The 24,449-nt window shown below is 44.4% G+C and overlaps 1 protein-coding gene across 1 annotated transcript; it reads left to right on the top strand.

The window, feature by feature from the left end:
* The first annotated feature begins 554 nt into the window (after positions 1–554).
* On the top strand, positions 555–14,000 carry LOC146176666 (uncharacterized). Its single transcript, XM_084582919.1, has 3 exons — positions 555–732; positions 1,469–1,615; positions 13,738–14,000. The coding sequence occupies exons 1-3, from the start codon at positions 582–584 to the stop codon at positions 13,851–13,853; spliced, it is 414 nt and encodes a 137-aa protein (XP_084439045.1). The 5' UTR covers positions 555–581; the 3' UTR covers positions 13,854–14,000.
* Positions 14,001–24,449: the final 10,449 nt, after the last annotated feature.

Genomic DNA, 24,449 nt, shown 5'->3' with positions numbered 1-24,449 from the left:
TGCGACAGAATTCGCCTTGCTCAGAAAATTTTTCCGGACTAGGCCTAAATACTTTTTCCTAGCGCTGTTCTATGTTATTTAAGCGATTTAAGTCCTATATGTTTTCACTTCCCTGTCTCTGATCTTAAGCTAAATTATAATCTAAATTTGCCGCCACTATACGATTACATATAAAAACTGGTAAAAGAAAAGTACTCAGCTTCGGCTTCGGTCGTCCTTCGGCATCGATGATCATTTGCTACATTGGCATTGGCTGGCTAGAGCTGAAGCGGCTGAATGTTAAGCTAAAGTAATAGCACCAGAGCTGTGCGCCTCTCCCGTCGGAGCTTGATTAAAAATTAAACTAACCCAAATTAACAATTGAGCAGGTATTTCTGTCGTGTACGATGCATGGATACAAAGCCCCTCTGATGCAGGGAGCGGCTAAAACTCGCCATGAATAATGCCAGTGTTGCCTGGATTTTTGCTGGACAGCCGCCCCGAATCCCTAGCAATCCCTAGGTCGGATTGTCCCTAGTTGAGGGCACGGCGTGCCGGCGGGCCACCGCTCATCGCCCGCCACCCACCCTGCTTGGTTGGGGATGCCGCCGGTGCCGCGGCGGCGGTTTGGTGTCGTGGCTTTTGTTGTAGTAAACGAGACTGTGCCTGTTGCACGGACGGGTGCGATCGAACTGACTGGTGTGCGCGCCATGAACAACCCTGGCACATCTGCTGCGGCTTCGGTACAGAAAGGTTAGTGCCCGGTCTGTGAAAATATTTTAGTTGTGGACAAAGCATGCCAATGAAGGTGCCGCCATGTTCAAATTTTAGCTGCCAGTTTTGCGTGCAATGTTCGTGGTTATATGCTGTCCGCTTACCGTTCTTATTTGTCACATACTGCAGGGATTTGTGCCAAGGTATGCACTTGCAGCACGCGCCAATTTAGCACTGTTGAAGGCGAGCACTGCACTGTCTTATGATGCTGCTAACTGGCGCTTGATGCTTTGTCTTCTATCAACCAGATACTCACGGCACTCGTCAGTGATTAGCTGCTTAGGGCGACGAAGCTCATTTTATGCTTTTTACGTTCTTGGCCCCGATTCTCCATACGCTGTTCGTTTTGATCACATCCGGGTGAAGTACTTGCCTATGATATCGCTCGAGCATCACTAGCTTGAAACTAGTGATACATATTGAGCACCAAAAGCTCTAAACTAGCACTGAACCTTTCACAGCTAAAAGCGGCAGCTATATGGATGATATTCTGCGTACCCTTGATGAAATTTTGCCTAGTTTGCGTCGGGTACGACAAAAGGATAAGCTCTGTTGAGACAACAGAAATGATAACGTAAATACCGTTTAGACAACTCCATTGTAGCACGGAGACCACGTAGAGGTGCTTCGAAGTAATGAACTCGCTACTGAACTCCCCTTATGTGTGTGTGATTTTTTTTTTCCTGTACCTTTAGTTTCTTACACTCCTTACTAGAGCCCTGCACGGGTTGGATTTTCCAGCCCCTTCCCTGGCCCACGTTTGAAGACCATCCCGGATCCATGGTTCCAAGCCCATCGGCAATGATTAATGGCCCGGACCCGGCCTGCGCTTCCACGACAGGGCCTGTGCCAAACCTGCAAAGTAAGTCTGAACAGGCGCCTTAAAAATGTATTGCTTAACTAGCACATAACAATAAATCAAGATGAGAGACAAACCTTGCAAAATATTCTTGGTTGAGAAGGGCACAGTTAAAGCACCGACAGAAGCAAAGGCATGGTGAAGAATATTTTGACAAGACATTTTATGTAAAGCTATCTAGCACAATGTACATTTAAAAGGTGTGGATTATGGGCATTTTAACTATGACTCCTTATAAGCAATTGGCTCTTGGTGCAAGTTCTTTGCTTAATCACCTACAAAAAGACTGCCCCTGGCAACTTTGCCCCAGGAACATTAGTGGGCAAGGGCAGAAAAAACCAAAATTTACATATTCATTGAAGAAATCACAGCCACATTGTCACATCTCTGTGGAGACGAAAAGCGGTAGCGTCTGTTCATTTTGCATGTATATGTTATTGGATATGTAAAGATTCCTAAAGCAATAAGCTCTTATCCTACAGCATTTATTGTAGCGTAGAGACATTCTTTGGGGGGGGGGGGGGGGGGGGGGGGGGGGAGTCAGAATTTTTATGAACAGATGGCTGCCTGCCGAGCAGTCAATTGAAGGTCCTTGTCCAGGGGCTGTTATAAGGCTTCAAATGTCCAGCCGTTAGCGGTAACACAAAGGTTAGAAGCTACCCTCTTGCTCACTGATTTCTGAGAAATCCTAAGCTGATGGTGTTGAGTACTTCAGTAGGCACGTGCTTATGCAAACGGGCTGTGTCATGCATGACAGGTTACAGCACTTCATAACACCTCCATTGTAGTACAGTTCGCTATCGAGTTTTGAGCCTTTCCTTTTTAACTTTTTTCACTTGTGTCATTGAATGCAGCCCGGCATGTTCGTACTAAATTACTTGGACAAAACACCGAGTGGCACTGATTAAACTCTGTTTACAAATGAGCTTTCTCTCATTCTCTGTCAACATATGTACTAGTAGTGGTTTATTCATAAACCACCGGAATGATTTTAGTGCTGGAATTCCATCTCCAAAAGAAGCCATACACAGCTTTACCCAGCCTGGCCTCGTTCCGCCACTGCAAGCTGCAAGCCCAGGCCTGCATGTCAAGCCCGAGCCAGGTCCAGACCCATAAAAACGGCAATTTTCCAGCCCGGCCCAGGTTTTCGGGCTGCCCGAATTCATGCTCTGCTCCATACACTGTTGAAATTATTTGCCGAGAATAAGTTCTCAGCAGGCAGTACTTTGGTAATCTCTGTTAGGAAGAAATTACATGCCATAATTTTTTTGCCCTGGAAACTTGCTTACACGACTACCTCAAAAATATCACCCAGACGTGTCCCTTGCCTGCAGTCGCTTGCTGTACAAACAGCATTGCAATTTATTTGCTGACACTATGGCGCATGTAGTACGAAACAAAAGGAGGTCATTATTTGCTAGAAGACGATTGTGAAAGTATGAAAAATTTCAGTCACTGCTATTTTCATGGGAAAATGTCGCATGGCCTTGTATAGCCAATTAGGGCCAATTGACGAGAAATTTTTGCTCAAGATTTCTGCCAGCAGAGTAGGCACTGCTGTCATTTCTAATAGCTATTTCGTTGTTCATTCATTTGCAGCGGCACCAACATGTTCTGTTGTCTGTGTTTTGTGCGCCCATATTCTGTTCGTTGCTTTAAAACATTTCTGGGTAAGTGCAGTCGAGACCGCGAGCATAGTGTTGGGTGAATTCACCAGGCGGCATGACAAAAGGAGGCAGTGTGGTGTAGAGGAATCCACTTGCGCCAAAGACAGAGACTGCAACCATGCCAGACAGGTTGCCAAGACATCGAACGAGAAGCCAGACTAGCCTATTGCCGAGAAGCTTACCAAATGCGGAATCAAGCCAAGACTGAAGCGGCAGCTACAAATGCGGCACCGGCCGATGGCTAATGCTTTTGACTTGGTTCAAAGAGAGCTGAACCTCTGCAATATTTAATATTTCATAACAAAGGCTTCAAAGATTTGCCTCAAGTGATTCCAGGTAGCCCTGCATTCACCTTTGTCACGTTTTACACCTGCAAGAAACAAATAGTGGTGCGTAATTGCTCCAAGCGATGTTCTCTTTGTTTTCCTTTTTAACTTGATACCATAAAAAGCACCCTGTGTGGCAGCACCTGCTGACTTGGTCATGTCATGTAGCCTTGTGTTGTCACACAATCTGACGGACAGTCATTGCAGTGCTGCGTCACCTTCCTGCCACTTGCCAGATACATGCCCATAATTTTTCATGGATGCCAGATTTTCTGCAGTATGGGACCCATCACAATATTTTTTGTTGCCAGATTCCAGTAGTGCAGTGTTTCGTGACTTTTTTGTCACTTGTCCGGCAGCAAGACACATTTATTGCCGAGATATTTCGATTTGAAGTTGAAGAGGTCTGTTTTCCTTCCAAGGGATTTAGACTTGGGAAAATGATGCAAACGATGGTGTAGACATAGACTCCGTGATTCTTGATGCATAGCGAGCAGTGCAATCTAGCAGCAGCTGAAATTAAAGCTACAGTTCGCCAAAGCCGTCTATTTGTTTGCACCAGGCATAGATCTTGAGCTTGACTGCAAAGTTCTCGCAGTGAATCTTGACCTTTGCACCCACAGAGCATGCGGTGCTTTTTAGAGTTGAGGTCACTTGACTAACAGGATAGAATGTACGAGTGCCGGCGTGGCGGCAAAGTTTGTAGCTAGCGAAGCTATGGATGCGGCCACAGACATTGCCGAGCTACCATCACGAGTGACGAGTAAAGACTGCTACAGATCCGTCTTTTTTGAATAGCAGCAAGGGGTGAACAATGCATTGTGGCAGAAAGTTAAAAGAAAAAAGGGGTACACAGGGCCTGTTTTGCTCAATTTATTTAGTTTCCTTCACTATTGTATTTCTTAATATGAACCAACTGAGCTCCCTTTCGCTCAATGCTTCCTTGGGTGTCTACACCTTATGTGGTGCACTCTAGAGTCGCTGCCCTGCAGATGGCAAACTGATGTGCCAGTAAGGTCTGTGCATGCACACTGGGAGAGTAGAAAATAGAGAAATAGAAATATTACGAGATAGTTTGGCAAACTCCTATGCTTATCATAGATATGAGACATCGGTGACACTATTAACAGCCAGCAAAAGCATTCAGCACACTTGGGATGCAATTGTTTAGCGGTGAGTGAAAAATGTGTGTAAAAAAATGCAGTTGCACTATACAAGTAATGTAATGCGAGAGGTCTCAGCTGTTCGTGTGGTGCAATGGCTAAGACATTCAGTTAAAACTCCAAAGGACTTAGAATTAAATCCTGTTCGAGGCCGTTTTTTTTTTCTTCTTTTTTTTTGTCGCTTTTTTTTTTTTTCTTAAGCACCCATGCAATTTAAATCTTACTTTTTCCAGCCTTTCTTTTCTTTCCCAGCTCCACTCGGGTCTGTGCAGGTTTATTCTGCCCAGTAAGTTGTAACTTAATCCTGTGTGCATTTCATACCAGATTTTTCAATAGAGAAGCGCTTACTGGGGCATGAACTTCATCAGAGGAAAACTCTGCTGCTCCGCACTTGTAAACCAAAGCATGTATATCAAAAATGAAACCATGTGGTGATGCCTAATGCATAGCTGTGACTTCGAAGAACCAAAACATACCACAACGAAACTGACTGCCTGTGGCACTGCCAAGCGCAAATTTATTTTTGGCTTCCAATATTTAGCCTGTCTTTTTGCCATTTTTGAAACAAAAATTAACAATTCAAACATGCAACCATAATACATGTTAGGCAGCCTCCGGGATCCCTTGCATGTCATTGTGCATGCATTTGCGATTTCTGTATTTCTGCAATGCCTGCATTTCTGTTCTCTTTTTTCTACCTTATAAGAGTTTTGTTTTCAGTGAAAGTGGTGTTTTTGTGATTAGGAGCCAGTATACCATCGCTGCAAGCCTACTTTTTCTTTGAGTGTTCCTTTAGCACTACTTGCAGGTCTACTGCAGGTCTTTCGTATTGCACTCTGAACAATTTTTTACCTATGCTTTTCATTAAGATTTTCGAAGCATGATGGGTTGTAGCGAATGGATTTGATTGCACCTGAAAACTTCCAACACAAATTGAGAGCGTGTAATTTCTCTTTTTTTTTTTTGCTCACTGCGTGTTCTTTGCGAATGATGAATTTGACCACTTGCTTCACGAGGGAAGGCTCGAGGACGTTGAAGCTACTTCGATTGCCCGTCACTAGGCACAGTTATAGCAGTCTCGTAGCTCACTGGGTGCATGAGGTATTTGAGGTTACTACTCCTTATCGCCATAGACACCAGCAGGCTCAGCATATGTATCTAGGCATGCGGCTTCTTGTTGGTTGACCCCTTATCATTTATACTGCACAGTTTGTTGCATAATGGAAGCACAAGTTGACACAGGAAATGAAACGCCATGCAGTCCTCATCGCACTGGCCGTGCGCCACAGCGACTTGGAAATTGCCAACTTTCTGAATGTTGCGAAGCCTTTCGTTAACAAAGTGCGGACAGAACTGATGTGCTGTGACAGTGACGTGGCATCTGTGGCGAAAAGGAAAAAGCACAGTCAGCGGTCAGACGTCGTCAGAACACCTGATTTTCTTCAGAGGCTGCAAGTCATCGTGAGTGACAACCCAGAGAAGTCAATGTGGGACATTGCAAAGGAGCTCGATGTCGTAGAGTCAGCTGCCAGGCTTGCTGTGCACGAGGACGTGAGGTACCATTTCTGTGTCATGAGGAGGCCGCAATTCTTTTCTGGTAAAGGTCGGGAGAATAGTCTGCTCTGGTCCAAGCGCTTGCTAGGCAAGCTGAAGAGCCTGGAATGCTTTTTTTTTCTTTCAGATGAAAAGAACTTCGATCAAGACCAAAAAGCTAATTGCCATAATGAAAGATGGCTTTACGGAAGCGCTAATGAGGTGCCGACAGCATTGCAGACAAAATTTCTGTTTGTGATGGTGTCAGCAGCCGTCGGCAACAAGGGTGATGTCATGCTGCCACACTGTTTTGCAGAAGGACTCCGCGTTAATGCTGCCGAGTACGCAGAGGTGCTTGCCACCGTTGTGAAGCCCTGGACTGATACTGTTTCGAAAGGAAAATCTTGTGTCTTTCAGCAACATTCGGCTCTCGCCCACACCGCCTGCGTCACCCACGAGTGGCTGGCCAACAACTTCCAATAACCACATCACTCCCAACTTGTGGCCTCCTAGTTGTCCAGATTTGAAATCACTGGCGTCGTTGAGAGAGAAGCCGACAAAAGACCACATAATACAAAAAACTCTTAAGGTCGCCACTGCGAACTCAATGGGCAGTACCTCTAAGAACCACCTGATCCGTGCATGCAGCCATTTCCGAAGCCGAATTGAATTGGTTATTGCTGCAAGTGGCGCATTCATTGAGTAATGTGAAAATAAACAGTAAGAGAAATATCTCCTAAAGTTTGGTGAAAATATATATATATTTGCTGGAGATATTCTCTGCCTGAAGCCAACATTGCATCCTTAAATGCCTCGTGCACCCGGTATATTGCAAGATATGTGGCTCGAAAGTTCAGGCACAAATCAAAATGTAGTACTTATTCTGTATCTAATTTTGAGCAAATTATGTGTGCAAAAAAACAAAAAAAAAAAGAATTCATCTCAAATTTTGACCACCGAGGTCTTCTTTATACGTCTGCAGAGCTTGCAAAGCTCGTAAACACGCTGGAAAATTCGATTTCTTTAAATTATTTATTTCATTTCAATAATTGAGATTAAGACAAGCAACATTCATAATTTTGCGATGTTTTTGAAAAGCCCAGATGTTCCCGAGCCTGGATATTCTGCCCATGACAGAAAAATTACTCTTCGCATAGAGAAGTTCTACGTCCAGATGAGGTTCTGTTTTTATATGAAGTCGCTAAACTAAGAGCAGAGCTCTAAACCAGAGCAGATAATGCACCTGAAGGTGACGAGATGGAAAAAATTATATTCTAGGGCTCTGTTTAATGACCCTGCCCGCGTCTTGTGTATTATTTTCAAATTTAGCAGCTTAATCATTCACGTGCTCGTAGTTCAGTGACATTTTCATATAATTCTGTAGTGTTTCTTATGTTGGTACCATATGCTTGAACTATTTATATTCACTTAAAGGGGTCATGACAGCTAAAATCTGAGCATAAACTGATTATTGCATTTCACTCCATTCACATAAATTATAAATCCTCGAAATTTGAGATTTCAGTGCAGTAGATAGTTTATAATGATTTTTTATTATTAATAGCGAAAGCAGCTTTATGGTTTGGCAACCTTGGGCGCTGACGTTACACGATATCATCCCCATGCTTTCTGCTATTCATGGTGACTGCGGCACTCTTGCATGCATGCCGTGGATTGTGGTCACTAAGAGCCTTTTTCTTTCTTCAGCAAAAATATTTCATTCGCATATTATTTTTACTTTGGCAAGCCTTCACTATAGTGTGCAACCTTAGCGATCCTTGGACTTGTTTTGGGCTTCGTCTAGAGATTGTCGAGAAGGCCAAAATAGATGTGCTCATGCTGTATTATTTAAGCATACAATCTGAAGCACATTATTCTTACGTTTTGAGAGTTAGCTTGTTTAGCAACAAGCACTCCCATATATAAAAAGGCACATGTCCAACGTTTCCTTCCTGGTCTTAAATCGGTAACCAATCAGCAACACAGTTGATATGAATCGAAGTTCGGTTTACATTCGGCTTCTGTTTTGGTGAGCAGTCAAGGTCGACAAGTCTCGTTCTGAATGAGGCCAATTTGGGAAAGCGACCCACCGTTTGCCTTTGCAAGTGTGAACATCGGTCAGTCTGAGCGGTTCCTTAATCGCACACCCTTTGCAATCCTCAATCGTGAATGGGCCTTTAAACTGCACGCTGGTCACATGTTGGTTACAGTCAGTGTGCAGTAAAACATCTTCAGAACACAGCGGGCCTGTTTGTAAGCAGCACAATTTCTGCTGCCAAGAAGGGTAGAAAGGCCTTTATGACTTATTGGAGATTTAATTGACCACATGCTCTGAAGTTTCTTCAAAAAGCCGATATTTCTGCTATAAAACATCAACATTTCCGCTCCATAGCTGTTTCAGCACGTCTGTCCTGCTTTCTGCTCCATTTAGCTGCTCCAAAAAGCATATTTGCTTGCTCCAAGAGCTGCTCTAAACACCTATTTTGGCCACGCACACATGGTACTGCTTTTCACGAGCCCCTGTCCAAAAGTGCTGGAAGAAGACAATAACGATGCTATTTTGGGGCCTACTTCACGCAAATTCAGCACTCAGACTTCGACTACCTTGAAGGAAAGTCATCCTTGCCACTTAAGAGTGTTCAAACGTGGACTAGCCTCCCTTGCGCTTTATAATGGCGTTCGCACCCTGACCGCCTACTTACTTGTCCCTGTGGGCCTTCTCGATGAAATCCTACAGGCCCCTCATGATGAGCCCACAGCTGGGCGTCTAAACTTTATTTTACTCTGAGTCGCATTCAGGTTAAATAATATTGGCCCATATTGGCCTCGTCTATCTGCTAATGTCACGCACTATGTCAGGAGTTGCTGTGACTGCTAACGCCACCGAACACTGCTAACAAGACTGCAGGATATACAACCAAACCAATCACTTGCGAGGCCATTCCAACAGATCGGCATGGACTTACTAGGTCATTTCCCGACATTGACATCTAGCAACAAGTGGATAATAGTAGCAACTGACTACCTGACTCGCAACGCCGAAGCAAAGGGCCAAAGGCTTCTTCAGACTAATTATCGTTGTAGAAAGCGAGAAGCACATCATATCTGTCGTGTAAAAAACCCACTTCTCGTTGTCCGTGGCATTGTCCTCCTTGCATGCATTAACAGTCAGTCGGCCTGAAAGTTAAGCCGATGTAACTAGTTTCTCGCTTTAATGTCAGCACAGTAGCCTGCCGCGCTGTTGCTGCCGGCTAGAAGCGGAGAAGCAGGTCAACTCCATTCCACCTTGTGTATGGCAGGGAGCCCGAAAATTCCAAAAGCACTGTGGAATCTACACTGCAGAAGTGCGAAAGGCTGAGCGTTGCTGGTGCACACGGTGCATCCGTTTGCTCTCATTATCATTAACTAAATGCACCGTTATCATTGCTAATGCTGTCATTGTCATTATCACTAATTGCAGCATCATTGTCAGCGCTACTATCGTCGCATGTGAGACAACCGCAAGCTTGCCTTGCAGCGCCAGCTGAGCACTTCGCCATAGATGGTCCAGCGAGGTATACAAGTACATCGTACTCAAGTGCTCCAACACCAGATGGATGCTTTGAACGCGAAGGTTGGCATAGGAGTACGGAATTCCACAAGCCGGCCTGTTGGAGATATTCCAGCTTGCGTGGAGAGAGCAGATCCATAACCAGGTTTAAGAAGCAGAAATGAAGAGATGGCACAGCGAAGCACGGGCAAAGTCATCCCTGGCGGTGGACTCCAGCACAAAACACACGATCGCTAATGAGAACATCTATGACAACACACGAGACAGCGGACGGCAGCGGGTTACTCTGCGAGGCACGGAGTGGTTTTCTGTGCACAAGTGCTCCGAGTGCGACGCAGCCGATAAAACCATACGGCATGTTGTGATCGAGTGCCCGAAACTGTGGCCCTCCCCCCCTACAACTGCGACATCAGCACTGATGGAGACTCTTTCGACAGCACTTGGTCTGCAGTCGATGTCACCACCCAAAGAGCACACCCTGGGTAGGGCAGTAGAGGTGACAAAGCACCGCCTTGACTGGTGGCGTAAACGAAAAGATTGTTGAAGGACTCCCCCTTTTCCTTCCTCATTTCTTTTTTCTGGACTTTTGACCAATGCACAGCAGTTGGTATAGTTTTTGTTCTTTTTCTACTCCTTTATTTATTGGCCTAATGAAGAACTCTGTGATCCCTCGCTACAAAGGGGAGTGGCCGCATTAGCATCACGCAGACAAGGAGAATTATGATGTGTGTTTTAACTCATCCTCATGATAGACAAGGGCCCGCCGGGGTGGCGCAGTGGTTACGGCGCTCGACTACTGTTCCCAAGAATGCGGGATCGTAACCGGGCTTCGGCGGCCGCTTTTCAATGGAGACGAAAGCAAGGCCGCCTGTGTTCTATGTGATGTCAGTGCACGTTAAAGAACCCCAGGTGGTCGAAATTTCCGGAGTCCTGCACTACGGCATCTATCATAGCCTGAGTCGGTTTGGGATGTTAAACCCCGCAAACCAAACCAAATCACTGTAGACAAGATATATGTGCAGTTCACGATCCCGGGTGTGGCACAGTTGGTTAAAGCTTAGGCTGGCGATGCGAGGGATGCAGGTTCGATTCCCGGTGGATGCAGGATTTTTACCTTTCCGATGACATTAGTTTCGGTTTCAGGTGATGTAATTTGATCGAAAGCTATATTGTGACCGAACGAACGCCGACAGTATGAGCCATTAAAGCGCAGCTGCATCACTTTTCGAGAATTCTGCGACATTCAAGAATTTGACTCTCCATAAGCTGTCGGTAATGCTTGCAAAGTGTTTGTGTGCTATCTTTAAAACTGATGAAGTAATCAACGATTACAATTCGAGCTTCTCCTCACAGCACTGAAGGACTGCGTAGAAGCTCGATGATGACATCACGGACGGTAATATTTTTTCTTTACGTTACCTTCGCCCACATCATGCGGTGCCTTTTTTGATGCCATCAAACAATATTCCTGGGCCTTCAATTTTGGTAGCCTTGTTTTTACTTCTTCCAACCAAGCCATTCTATGCGGGAAACATACTGGTGCCGTCAATGATGTCATTATGTGCCCCCCAAGCGTCGCTGTGTGGTGAGGAGAAGCTCGATAGCTGAAGCGGTTTAAATCGCTATTTGCGCCATTGTTTGAAATGCTAGCGCGAAGATATCTTGCATGCTTAACCTGAAAGCTGTAATCATTTGATTCCTTGAAACTCATCAAAATCTACAACTGGTGCAGTTTCCCTTTAAAGGCTTTCGCCTTAATACAGCACTCGATGTCATGCTGATGCCACATGTAACGGAAAAGGACAGCCTCAGTGTCACTGCCTACCTTCAGCGTGCAGAAGCAGCCCGACTCGCCCAGTTGCGCATAAAAAGCCAGCAAGGCACCAATGCCTAACGTAACCTACAATGACAATGAAAATTACGAGCCAGCAGACCGACTCTAGGTTTGGATGCTGAATCACCATCGTGGATTTAATGAAAACTATAAATTTTACGCTGCTGTTTCCGCAAATCAAGTTCACTCATCTAGATGAAATGGGCTATGGAATTGTCCCCAGATGTTACTGACAGTACCCCAGGGGTGATACATGTCCAGAAATTGTATGTTGTGTGCCTAAAGCCCTATTATAACTGATGGACACTATTTATATTTTGCTTAATGTTTATTTTTGCCTACCTTTCTATTCAATGTAGAGCATTGGGCCGATGCTTCTTTGAGGGGGAAGTCATACCGCTTTTTCACGCTTTACGCCACCTGGACGCAGCTTTTACTCATTTTGTTGTACAATGATGAGATTTACCTCGCCACAACACAACACTGCTTCTACATTGTTCTTGATCATTGTACTTGGCAGGTTAACATGTTTCCTTGTTGCCTTTAAACTGAGCACTGGGCATTCTGTTGTTCGATGACCAGTGCCTTTGTCGTGATTGGCACCTTGTTGCAACGAAATAAACTCTGAAAGTGAATCCAATGTGCAGATAATGCTGTCAAACAGAGTACTGAGTTCTTTTTGGCTGATAGTAAATGATGGAATAAGAACACATGGTTGCAAAGAGCATATGTAGGCTCTTGAAGACGTTACCTGTGCTCCTTCTGCCATTAGCTTGTTAATCGGTGTGATGAACCACTAGTTTAAGAAACACTATCACCAACCAAATTATTTATTAGAACCCAACATTTCGCGACCAACTCGGTCCCTTCCTCAGGGGCGACAAGTTCGAGGCTCGCAGTAGCAGGCAGCGGCCTATGCTTAGCCGATCTGAAGAAGAATGGCTATACACGCGCCTTTATTCCAATGTGCTTTCCGCCGTCGAGCTTGCAGGACAAGAGGGTCGGTCAACACGGAAACGACGAAGCGCCCTCGCATTGTGCTCCCATACGTGGCGGGCACCAGTGAGGCGCTTGCACGCATCCTGCGCAAACACGTCTGTGTGTCGCACAAACCTACTTCAACAGTCTGCCGTTTTCTGCCGCTACCAAAAGACCGTATTCCTAGAGAAAAATAACCAGGCGTTATTTATAAAATCTCGTGCTCAGAGTGCTCTGCCTCTTATATCGGCGAAACAAAAAATCTGTCTGCGCATATTGCAGCACAAAAATGACGCCCGGCAATTGAACTCGAAAAGCAACCCCCCTCGCCGAGCACTGCGAATGCGCCGACCACAAAATCGCCTTTGGCGAGGTGAACATACTTGATGTGGTGGAGACCAACCCTTTCAAAAGACGTCATGTCTTTTTTCGGTTCATCCGGCCGACAGCTGCAGCAGTGAACAGGAATCTGGGGACGCTACCCTGGCTCTGCTACACGTGGACTTCGCCACGTGTGCCTGCTACTGCGGGCCTCAAACTTTAGTCGCCCCTGAGGAAGGGATCGAGTTGGACCCGAAACGTCGGGTTCTAATAAAAAATTTGGTTGGTGATGGTGTTTCTTAAACTTTTGTTTCAAGTACCCAACCAGGCGGAGTTACACCGAAGATGTTCTCGTTCAAGTCAATGAACCAATAGGAAAAGCTTTAGGCCTTTCCAGTGACAGGCATCGTAAAGAACCAATGAGTGCGGAGGACAAGTCTATTTGCCATGTTTGAGCCTAGTCAGAGCCTCTATGAAGGCACACAAAGGACAACTTGATAACTCATTTTGGATATGTTGACATTCATCCAGCAGTAGTTATGGCTGACTGCATGGCAGTGTAGCCTAGCCTCTGAAATCTGCTTCCAAAAATTGATGTCAACATACGCAGTTTACTTGTGCAATCCGTTGGTGTTGGCAATACCTGTACTTTTTTTTTTTATTTTGTATTTTCCAGTCTACAAGAGTTCTGTTTCTTGCTGTCTTTTTTTTGAGACTCACTTTTGACAACTTGGAAAATCTTTCTTTTTGCAGAGTTCAAAGACTGGAAGGACCATATGGAAATCTGTGAAGTGGCTCATTTTGTTAGTGGCAGGAATGGCTCATCTGCATACCATGCAGGTTTTTGCAAATGCACATCTGTTTGTTAGCCGACTTTGAAAAATAAGAGGGCTAAGGAACCTGTTCCACATCATGTTCAAAATAGGCTGTGCTTATATGCCTAAGCTGCTTCTGACATTGCCATGGTGCTTTTGATTTTGTATACAAATGCTATCTGAATAAAAGGTGCCTACGTATCTTGTATGTTTAATGAACTCAAGCATGTGATGGCTCACATGCATCACATTGTTAATGATGGTCCCCAAGATACACAGCATTTAATTGATGCTAATTATATGGAGTTAGCTGCACGTTAACCCGGTAACCGCCAAATTAACTCCCGAAAAACATACTAACATCGGCAGGTTTAGTTGTAATGTTTTTCATACCATTCTAATTCTAAAAAGTTTCCTTCATTAGTAAAGCATGCTGTCACTTCGCCATCTTTGTTTTGTTTTTTTTTACCAGTGTACGCACATCGCAAACGTGGTCAGAGTAACTGTCAGGTACAAATTCTAGATTGTCAGCGAAGCTGCTGTCTGAACTACTTTACGAAAGAGCTCTTTTTTGTTGAGGCATCACCGCCACCGGCACTCTTTGTGTGTGGCACTATCATAAAATGACTTTTGTCATGCCAAAAATGTGTGCTAAAGACTGAAATGCGCATTTTTTTTCCATGGATAACTATTGCTCTGTAGAGTTGAAAATGCAATCAATGTATTTACCAAATCTATTCCTTTTTCATTGGCAGTGCAAGCAATGTAAGAGCAGGTTGGACAAGTGCCACTTGTCACTGGCAATACTGGCACAATTGCCAATGACAAATGAAGCTCTGAGATAAAGGACTAAGCCAGCATATGGTTTTGTTGATGCGGAAAGTTATGTGTAGTTAGTCAAGTTTGTACACAGTCGTCTGAAAGATTCTCAACATTTTTACAATGATTATTGCAGACCTGCAATGAGACACTAGAATGTTCACTTTTACATAGAAAAGTGATGCTGCTTCAATAGAGGCAATATGCGAAAATGCCCGTATGATATGCAGCAGTATTAGTAGTGCACAATAAAGGTTCCCAAGAGGCTAAAATTGTGGCCCTCCTACAGCCTGGAAATAAAACCCCATATACTTTGCTGATATGCACAGAAATACTGCCTTTTGATAACTAGACATACGCTGCACCTACCTCCACCATCTGTGCTTGCCTTGGATTGCAATGCCTTATGTAACGTGCACAAAGGGATTGTACATTATTTTGCAATTAATTTCGCATATACATTTTGGTGAACTGTCTGCAGCCACAGGGCCTGCTTTTGAGCTGCATAGATTTTCTCCTTATGGAAGTTTACAGTTGACAAGTGTTCTGTTCGGTTTATGGGGTTTAATGTCTATAGGCTATGAGGGATGCTGTAGCGGACAGCTCCAGAAAATTCTGACCACCTGGGTGTTTTATGTGCACTGACATCGCAAAGTACAAAGCCGCCTTGCATTTTGCCTCCATCAGCTGCCACCGCAGCTGAGAGTAAACCTGTATCCTTGGGATCGGCAATCAAGCTCTCTTATCACTGAGCCACCACAGCAGGGTACAAGTGAACATGGCTGAAAACAGATCTACGGCATGAAAAGTTTTCCCAGCTGGTGTACCTGTAGGCAGGTGCAGAAACATTTTTCAGGTGCAGAAACATTTTCTAGAAGATTTTGCCTGGCAAACAAGCAACATTTGTGCACAACCTGCGCTGTGTGCAAGGAGGCTGCAGTGACAAAGCCTCAAGCTTACTCAAGCTGTTGCTTCAAGCTTACTCAAGCTGTTGGGCTGTTCCTAATTCGTTAGCATTGTGCAAATTATTGCAGTGCAAGCTTGCCAGCAGGCTAATGTGCATCATTTTAACCCGCAACCAAGCTTGAACAAAACTAGCCAGGGTTCTTCAATAAATTTGCATTTCGGAAACACCCTGGAGCCTGAAAGTTGCAAGGAATGGCGATTTGTAAATGGCTTTTTTCAGCTGCACAGTGCCTTCAATAAGCTCAAGCTTATGACACTATTTGGCAGTAAAGTCTTCTACTGGCCTGATTGGTGCACTACCCACAAAAAAGCATTGGCACTCGTGCTGAGCAGGTCTAGAAACAGCAGATGTTAAATGGTTCACAGGGCAGAGCACAAGCTGCTTTATTCTAGGTGTAGGAAATTACCAACATTACAAAATAGAGAGAGGGTACGTACACAGGACAGGAAAGGAAATGGCTGACTAAATATTCTCAGCCTGTGGAGTCATCTGTCTGTTGGGTCAAACGCTATGCAACCACTAGATAATTCCATTCTTAAAAGCTTGGGCTCGCCTCATGACAATGGCATTAATATTTTTCTATTTTGCTGCATTAAATAGCCGTATTGCTGACACAAGCTGCAAGTCTGCGAAGTGTTCACTAGACAAACTGCTTTCAAGCAATGTAAACCGTGAACGCCACTACTACCGTTCCACTAGCACAAGCAGCAAGCATCGGTGCCGGAGAGCTTCTAGCAAAGAACACTCAGAAGCATAAAAGTCGCACAAAAAAGTGCCTAGGTAGTAGTTAAACCGCTTGCGTTTTTCATTCCATAAGGTAAATGAAAATGCGGTGCCGTTTCGAATGTCATCAACAGAGCGAGGGGTGCAGACAAGAGTAGTAGCCAAAGGAGAAATCTTGCCTACCGTGGTGGCATTCTATGCCATCAAGAGCAGTTCCCTCGAATACCGCGCGATGGGCCCTACGTAGCCACAGTGCTCATCAATGTGCTGGGCGAGGAAAAAAGGTTAATAAATTATATTAAAAGCGATGGAATTCGGGCAAAAACAGCGGTAAGAGTTTGGACAGCCAGAGAAAACCCTACATTCTTTGTCCTGATTCAACCTCCTTAGTCCCGGCGTCACCCATTCTTTGGCACTTAGGTGCACACTTCTGAACCTAAGCACAAAGATGTAACTTTCATAAAGCACAAAACAACCGGCGCAACAAAACGCAACACATCGTATAGCGGGAACAATCGCGCCGTCGCGAGGACGTGCGGCGGCCCTTTGACGTCTTATGTCCTTACCTGCAAGAAAAAGCAGCACCTTGGATGCGGGACGTGTTATTTATTAGCGAGGACCGTGAAACTTTGCTATGGGTAAACATTCAGGACGAGAAATCTTCAAAAAAAGACGGTCACTTATGCATCTCAGCGCAAAACATGGAGGCAGCCATCTTGAATGTTTTATTTTTTTTTTCTCTTTTTGGTGTACATACACAACAGATGGCGCGAGACGCTACAAAAACGATAATGATGATAATGGCCGCGAATTTTGAAAATTTAATTTGCGCAGAAGGGTGGCGTTTTTCGTTTAAATCAGGCGCAAAGTCGACGAGTTTATAGGCAGACGCCAGGCATGAAAGGGAGATTCAGTTTGGCTACGAAAAAAAATTTACGCCATACATAGCATAAAAACAAATCCCACTAATAGTCATTTTCGACTTCAATTACACTCGGAGACAACTTATGGCAGTGTGGCCAAGGCTAGGCAGAAAAGGTAAGATAGGCCACTGTTCCCTAGCCTTGGAAAATGAGCCAACTCACCCCTAGTGACCTTACACATTCTCTTAAATTTATCCCTTAGTGGCCTGTCCTCTTTCCTTTCCTGTCTGGCCTTAGCCACAGTGAGAAAAAAAAAATTGGGGGGGGGGGGGGGGGGGGGTATCCCTCAGTATATACATAAAATATGCTGACAATGAAACTGATCGGGCAGCGCCTAGCTTGTCCGTGCGACCCTCCATAGCAGTTGCAGATCCTGTATGGCCCGAGAACTTGTATTCCGTCCAAAAAGCAAGGAAAGGCACAAGCTTTCTAAACTGGTTTATTTTATTTCATACATACTGCTAGCCTCTTTTTGGAGGCTGTTGCAGGTTTGGGGCATAATATAGAAACAGCAAATGACAGGAATACTGGCAATCCACACTTGTCTAATTTATATATAATTCTATATGGCAGTGTGGAACAAGAAATGGAAAAGAAGGATATGATACAATACAATCACGCTGAAGACATGTTTCACTATATTTGTAGAGGTCAGGCTACACATATATAGGGTACTCAAGGAACAATTGCCAGCCGTGAACTGAACCCATCTAGTGATGAGCAATTAACCACTTCATCGGCTAAGCCATTCCATTCACGGACCGCCAGGGGAAAGAAGGAGAACATGAACATATCACCAGTGTGCTCGATACTCGACTAAATGCTTGAAATGACGCATTCTTTCGTTTCTATGTGCTGACAGTTTAATAAATTTGGGAGCTGTATGCAATCAAGAACATCCACACTGTGCGTGCTGCATAGCAAAAAGCCTTCAGATACTTGCCGTTGAATCAAACTATAATTGGAGTCTCTATAAAAGTCTTGAACATGAACTGCAGTACTTTATGTTGCTTTTCACCTCATCTTGGTTTGCAACTTCAGGTTTAGGTTCATTGCACAGGCAAGTTCTGAGTGTAACTATAGGCAGGGGTGTTGGAAGAGGAGGAAAGGCAGGGAGGTTAACCGAAGAAGAAACCGGTTTGCTACTCTGCACTGGGGGAAGGGGGTAAGTGGATATAAAAGTGATGTGTAAAAGAAAGTTACAGAAATATGAAGTCAGCACTGTCACATCACAGCCATATCACGTCGCATCACAGCAAAATCACAGTCTACCGATCAGGCCCGTGGTTTTCATGAAGCAGAGCAGTGCCTGGGAGGTCTTCACCGCAGACGATCGCCGTAGCCAATGGCATATATTCTTGATTTCTGTCAGCGGGTGTCCATATAGACACTCTAGTGCAGGGCAGAGAAACTGTCTTTCCGCATTGTATGTGGTCCACTCGCAAAGAATGTGGCCTATAGTCTCGTCAGACCCACAAGTTGCACATGCAGGGCTATTAGCCATACCTATCACAAACGAGAGCAAAGTAGAGTTCTGGGCTAGTTGGTAATACATGATAAGTGGGAGGCTTAGCGCGGAACAGACAAGGACAGGAGAGGCACACAGGACGAGCGCTAACTTACAACTGAAAATTGGAAGGGAAAAAGTACGAACTCGAGGAAACAATATGTGCGCATGCTCTATAAAGCCCTGAATTTGCATGACTGGGAAGATAATTCAAGATAATCTAGGGCCACCCAAAGGCAGATAAAACAGAATAGAGACGAAATACCGGAAGCATACAAAAACTTACACAGCATTTAAAAACGATGCTTCCTTTTTCAACAGAACAACCGACGTTTCACTTACACACTTATCGGTTCCTAGTCTATGGATGAATGAATTGTTTCCTCGAGTTCGTACTTTTTCCCTTCCAATTTCCAGTTGTAAGTTAGCGCTCGTCCTGTGTGCCTCTCCTGTCCTTGTCTGTTGCACGCTAAGCCTCCCACTTATCATTATCACTATCACAAACGAATGAGAATTTGTGAATGCTACACAAACCCACAGGCAGCACAGCAAAGTTGCTTCACGTCGGGGTAGGCCGTGTAGAATCCGGAGCTTCAGGTCAGGAGCAGGGGTGCCGAGAGGCCTGTTCTGCTTATGATATAATGACAGCACCACATTTAAGCTGCAGTGAATATGGTTTGTTAAGAATGTTGCAATAAGCGGGTACCGCACGGTTGCTGATTTATCTATACATGGGAGAGCGTCCCCCTTATATGATACAGGGAAAGAAATAACCACATAGCGATCAAAAGGATGGAGGAAGGAAAGATTGATGACAGCATGCTTTCTTGCCACTGAAAAACTGGAATAAAAGAAATCAGGCTAGTGCCAAGAGACGGTTGGTTGGTAACTGGTTTATGGGGTTTAATGCCCCAAGCATCTCGAGTCGTATGACATCAAGAGAAGTGGTTATGGAAAAACCAAGCACATATAACAGTAGGACAAAAAAAAAAAAAAAGACATAACAGAACTTGCCTAGACATAACAGATAAACAAATAAACAGACAAGTGTAGCAGTATAACACCAAAGCATTGTGCCTTACAACATATTTACAAATTTGCTTCCATGTGCATGCAGAAACTTGTTATAGCCTTTTCAAGGTCATGGAATCAAGCATGTTGCATGCAAGGGCAAAAGTGGCTGTAAGCGTGGGAAGAAGGTGACACAAGCCGCTGACAAGGAGAAAGCTTTGAAACAGTTCACAGGAATAGGGAACGTAAGGCACAATGAGCAGGTACAGGTCTGGACAGTATCAAGGAAGTGACAGTAGCTGCGCACGATTGCGTCGCATGAATGTGAAATGTGTAGCCTCTCAAATGACGTCAATGTATCCATATGCATTTGCATTTTAGCGTGCAGTTGCTGTTTGTTTGCTTTTCTTTTTTTAGCGAAGTGGGGGCTTGACTATGGCAGGCCTGAATTGTTTGAGATCAAGTTAAATATTTATTTAAAGCTTTCCTGAGGCCTAAAACTCCATTTGTGTTGTATCTGTGGAAATACGATTTCCCATCATCATTCTGTTGTTCTGTATACTGATGTCCATTTAAAGCAAGAATAACATCAGGAGAATGTGGCTGCTAATATTTAATTTCGCAACAGATGCTTAAGCTAGGGCAGCGCAAAATGCTGAAGCCAGTCTAGTGCTCAATAATACTGGGTGAGGTTAGAGCACTGAAGGATACTGGTTTATATGTACGGCACTCACACGCCATGCACGACTATCCTACGAGGGTGTGAAGGAGCAAGCAGTCGGAGGTTGCAAGCCCAAGCCATGGATGACAACAAGGACCAGTGAGCGGATGTCTATACCATGAGGTAATGCTAATTTAAGCATCTAGATCATCATCATCATCCTCAGCCTGACTATACCCACTGCAGGGCGAAGGCCTCTCCCATATTCCTCCAATTAACCCGGTCCTGTGCGAGCTGCATCCACTTGACCCCTGCAAACTTCTTAGTCTCATCCACCCACCTAATTTTCTGCCGCCCCCTGCTACGCTTTCCTCCCCTTGGAATCCAGTTTGTTGCCCTAAGCGACCATCACTTATCCTTTCCTCGCGCTACATGTCTTGCCCATGCCCATTTCTTCTTCTTGATTTCCATTAGAATGTCAGTGACTTGAGTTACTTCTCTGACCCACTCTGCACGCTTCCTATCTCTTAACGTTATCTCTACCATTTTTCTTTCCATAGCCCTCTGCGTTGTCCTCAACTTTAGTAGAACCCTCTTTGTTAGCTTCCACGTTTCAGTCCCATAGGTAAGTACAGGTAAGATGCAACTGTTGTATGCTTTCCTCTTGAGCGATACCGATAAACTGCTAGTCATAATCTGGGAGTACTTGCCAAATGTGCTCCATCCCAGTCTTATTCTCCTTGTTATTTCCCTTTCATGGTCCGGATCTGCTGTTACTACCTGTCCTAAATAGATATATATTCGCTTACTACTTCCAGTGCTTCGCTACTTAACGTAAACTGTTTTTCCTTCCCTAGGCTATTAAACATTACCCTAGTCTTTTGCATATTGATTTTCAAGCCTACTTTTTTACTTTTCCTGTCTAGGTCATTATTTGCAATTCATCCCCTGAGTTACTTAGCAAGGCAATGTCATCAGCAAATCGCAGATTACTGAGGTATTCTCCATCTACTCTTATCCCTAACTGCTCTCATTCTAGATGTCTTCTTTCTTAGATTCTAGCATCTAGATGTCGCTACATAAATTGTTCGTGGTTTTTTGTGCACCTATTTCTGCTTACAGCTTTTTCTTTGCTTGTAATGTAAATTATTTGTGTTTATTTGATGAATCCCCCCCCCCCGCTATGTAATGCCCGCAAAGGCCCTTAGGGTATTTGAAATAAATAAATAAATAAAAAACAATATATGGGTGTGTAGTGCTAACAGTAAGTGCTGGAGTAGCTCGGTGCAGTAAGCAGCCAACAAGTGTGGCAGTTACGAGACGAGACGTAGTGTTGGGTTGAGTGCTGGGGTATTGTAGCGTATAAGTGTGTATTGCAACCCAGATTCAATTTCAGTTTGGTGGAATGACTATACAGGTAATTCATTGGGTATAGGGTGTGGCATGTCCAGACAATACCAACGACAATGGCAACAATGTGGCCTCACAGATTGACACTCATATGTTTTAATTGTAGCTATAAATGTTTTTCAGTCACTTAACAAATTGCTATCCATAGCAGAAACAATACTCATGCACTGAAAAATAAAATGAAAATACTGAATATAATGCACATATATATACCTTGGTACATGTACTGTACATGTAGGGAGCCAAGGATGCGAAAGTTGTCCAGAATAAACGAGCGGCTGCGTCTCCAAGACTGCTGACAGTAAAAACAAAAAATGGCATATACACATGTAAACACTGAAATGAAGTGAGTGCTTTACCAAGCAGCATTGCATATGAGATATCAGCCAAAGTTTATAGTTTACTAACACGTATACAGTAACAAGGCAGCTGCAAGTGACCTGAAGGAAGTTAAGCAAGCTACCTTCCTGGCCGCATTTTGGCAGCTCGCTGCATTCGTTACTCTGGGCCTCAAGCGAACTACTGTATATTGTGTCATAGTGTATACATATATATTTTTTATTTTTACCTACCCTGCCCTTTCTCCCTCTCGTTCACCTCTTTGATTTCCTCTACCCCTTCCTCACTATCCCTTCAATTCCACCGCCCCTGTTCAGGTGCTTCAGATATCAGATACCGGGGCTGGCAAACATCTTTTCTTTCCTTTTGTATATGTAATAAAATAACCACTAAAACAACAAATGCTGGTAATGCTAATCATCTTAAATTAGAATCAGATAAGCAGATAAGCAGCAAGCTGACACAGTATAGTGCCTACGTTGTCGTGTTGCGCTGTCGCAAGCTCCTGATAGAAAAAAAAAAAAATGTATTTGCGCAAAGCTTTGTTGGAAACAATTTAATTCCTTCCAAAGTCATTTTTGCTATACTGTTTATATATCGATACATGTTCTGATAAAACACACGAGTTTTGCACCGTCTTCAGATTGCTTTCCAAAGCTAGAAGGTGGCATCCATGCCACAGAGATATAAGTAATTGACAAATTGCACGCTATTTCAAAAACAATTAAGTACCAGGTTGCTGTTTAGCTTAATGCACTGCTAAATGACACCTCTCGCATTGATTTCGCGGACAAAAATGGACACGACACCCACCTACCGCTGCACTCAGCGCACTATGTCAAAAAATGACAATGGCTTACGTGAGAAGCGACGGCCGATGTCAGATCGTTGACGCAGACATCGCAAATTTGCTCGGCACCCATGAATCGAACGTCCGACTTTTGCTGTTGAATGGTTTAATGTTAAGGGTGCGTTGCACTACCTCCGCTGCAGCAAAACCACGCCAATAAACTGGGAGACTTTACAAACACTGCCCGAATGCGCCGACGACGGCGTCGTCCAGAGCTCGTCAATCCAAAAGCTCTGGACGCCGTCGGCGACAACGAGGAAAGAGCCGAAAAGCCCGCCAGCCCGCCACGAATCTAGGGACAAATTCAGACTCAACTAGGCACATAATAGCATAGAGTTAATACAAAGACTCTAGAGGGAAAGCTGACCGTTCACCCAATGCATTCGAGGAGTGACCGCGTGATTGCCGCCATTATCACACTGTTCATTGGTTGCCAGATGAATTTTACTTGCTAAATCTGGCACATGAAGATGGTTTGAAGCTGGCAACTTGGATCGTGGGAAGATGGCGGCGTGCAGCTAACCGACGGCGGGCGGCTACTGGTGCTGTAAACAACGGCAGAATCGTCGCGTGAGGAGCATTTCTTGTGATATGTTGCGTCGCGTACCTACTGTAACATCACATAGGTGTCCTGATTCTTCTGAGTTGTCATCGCAAGGCCGGCTATACCTGCGATTGTTTCGCGCTTCGCATGCATTTCGTCCGTCGAGCGCACATGCATCTCCTCTGTGCCCGATCACCTGAAAATATGTCAGAAATTTGCTTTGGCGCAAGACGACGACCACAGTATATTAAAAAAAAAAAAAAACGGTGACGAATTTCACAGCAACGGCCCTTGGTCTATCCGGGATGGCTAGTGCTGCATACAGTAAATGTCAAAGGGTGCTCGTGTGTGTTTACTGTTGATCTGCTACGTCTGCTCGCAAACATGGTTTCCAATTGTTCTATATCATTCCTTTATGGCCAAGAAGGTGCCTGAAAGATTATATAATATGCTTGAAACTTGAAAACAATGTATAGAAATTTCCTACAGTTGTGTTATCGGCAGCGGTTTTTAAAACTTTTGTTCAAACCTTTGTTCATTTTTGACGCAGTGAGCAGAAACTGTGCTGGCCACAATGATAAATTTGATGATGGCGGCGAACCAGTGAGAAGCTCGTTTCCCTGCCCAGCTTTCCCTCTAGAGTTTTTGTATTAACTCTATGCATAATAGTCAGCATTTAGGTACTTTGTAAAAACATGGCGTTCAATGCGCTTGGGGAAATCTAGGGACAAAATTTCAGCCGAAAAAACCCTATTCATGGCGGGTTTTAGTCTCGCCCCTGATGCACCCTGCCGCTGGCGCCGACTAACGACTGCCAGGTAAAACTTGCGCGGAAACGCATGACCTCCGAGATCACCTCCGCGCGCACGTTTCGCGCGCGAGGGTGATCTCGGAGG

This window comes from Amblyomma maculatum, chromosome 10, assembly GCF_055883805.1.
Source record: "Amblyomma maculatum isolate TAMU_Amacu chromosome 10, ASM5588380v1, whole genome shotgun sequence".
In the NCBI taxonomy this organism is placed as follows: Eukaryota; Metazoa; Arthropoda; class Arachnida; order Ixodida; family Ixodidae; genus Amblyomma; species Amblyomma maculatum.
Note: the sequence above shows the minus strand (reverse complement) of the source record. Positions and strands in the feature narration are given on the sequence as shown.

What these genes read in the sequence shown, in the direction of transcription:
- LOC146176666 (XM_084582919.1), top strand. Translation starts at nt 582, where the DNA reads ATGCCGCCGGTGCCGCGGCGGCGGTTTGGTGTCGTGGCTTTTGTTGTA. An exon ending in TGCGGCTTCGGTACAGAAAG is followed by an intron (nt 733 to 1,468) that starts GTTAGTGCCCGG and finishes ACTCCTTACTAG; the next exon opens with AGCCCTGCACGGGTTGGATT. An exon ending in GCCTGTGCCAAACCTGCAAA is followed by an intron (nt 1,616 to 13,737) that starts GTAAGTCTGAAC and finishes TTCTTTTTGCAG; the next exon opens with AGTTCAAAGACTGGAAGGAC.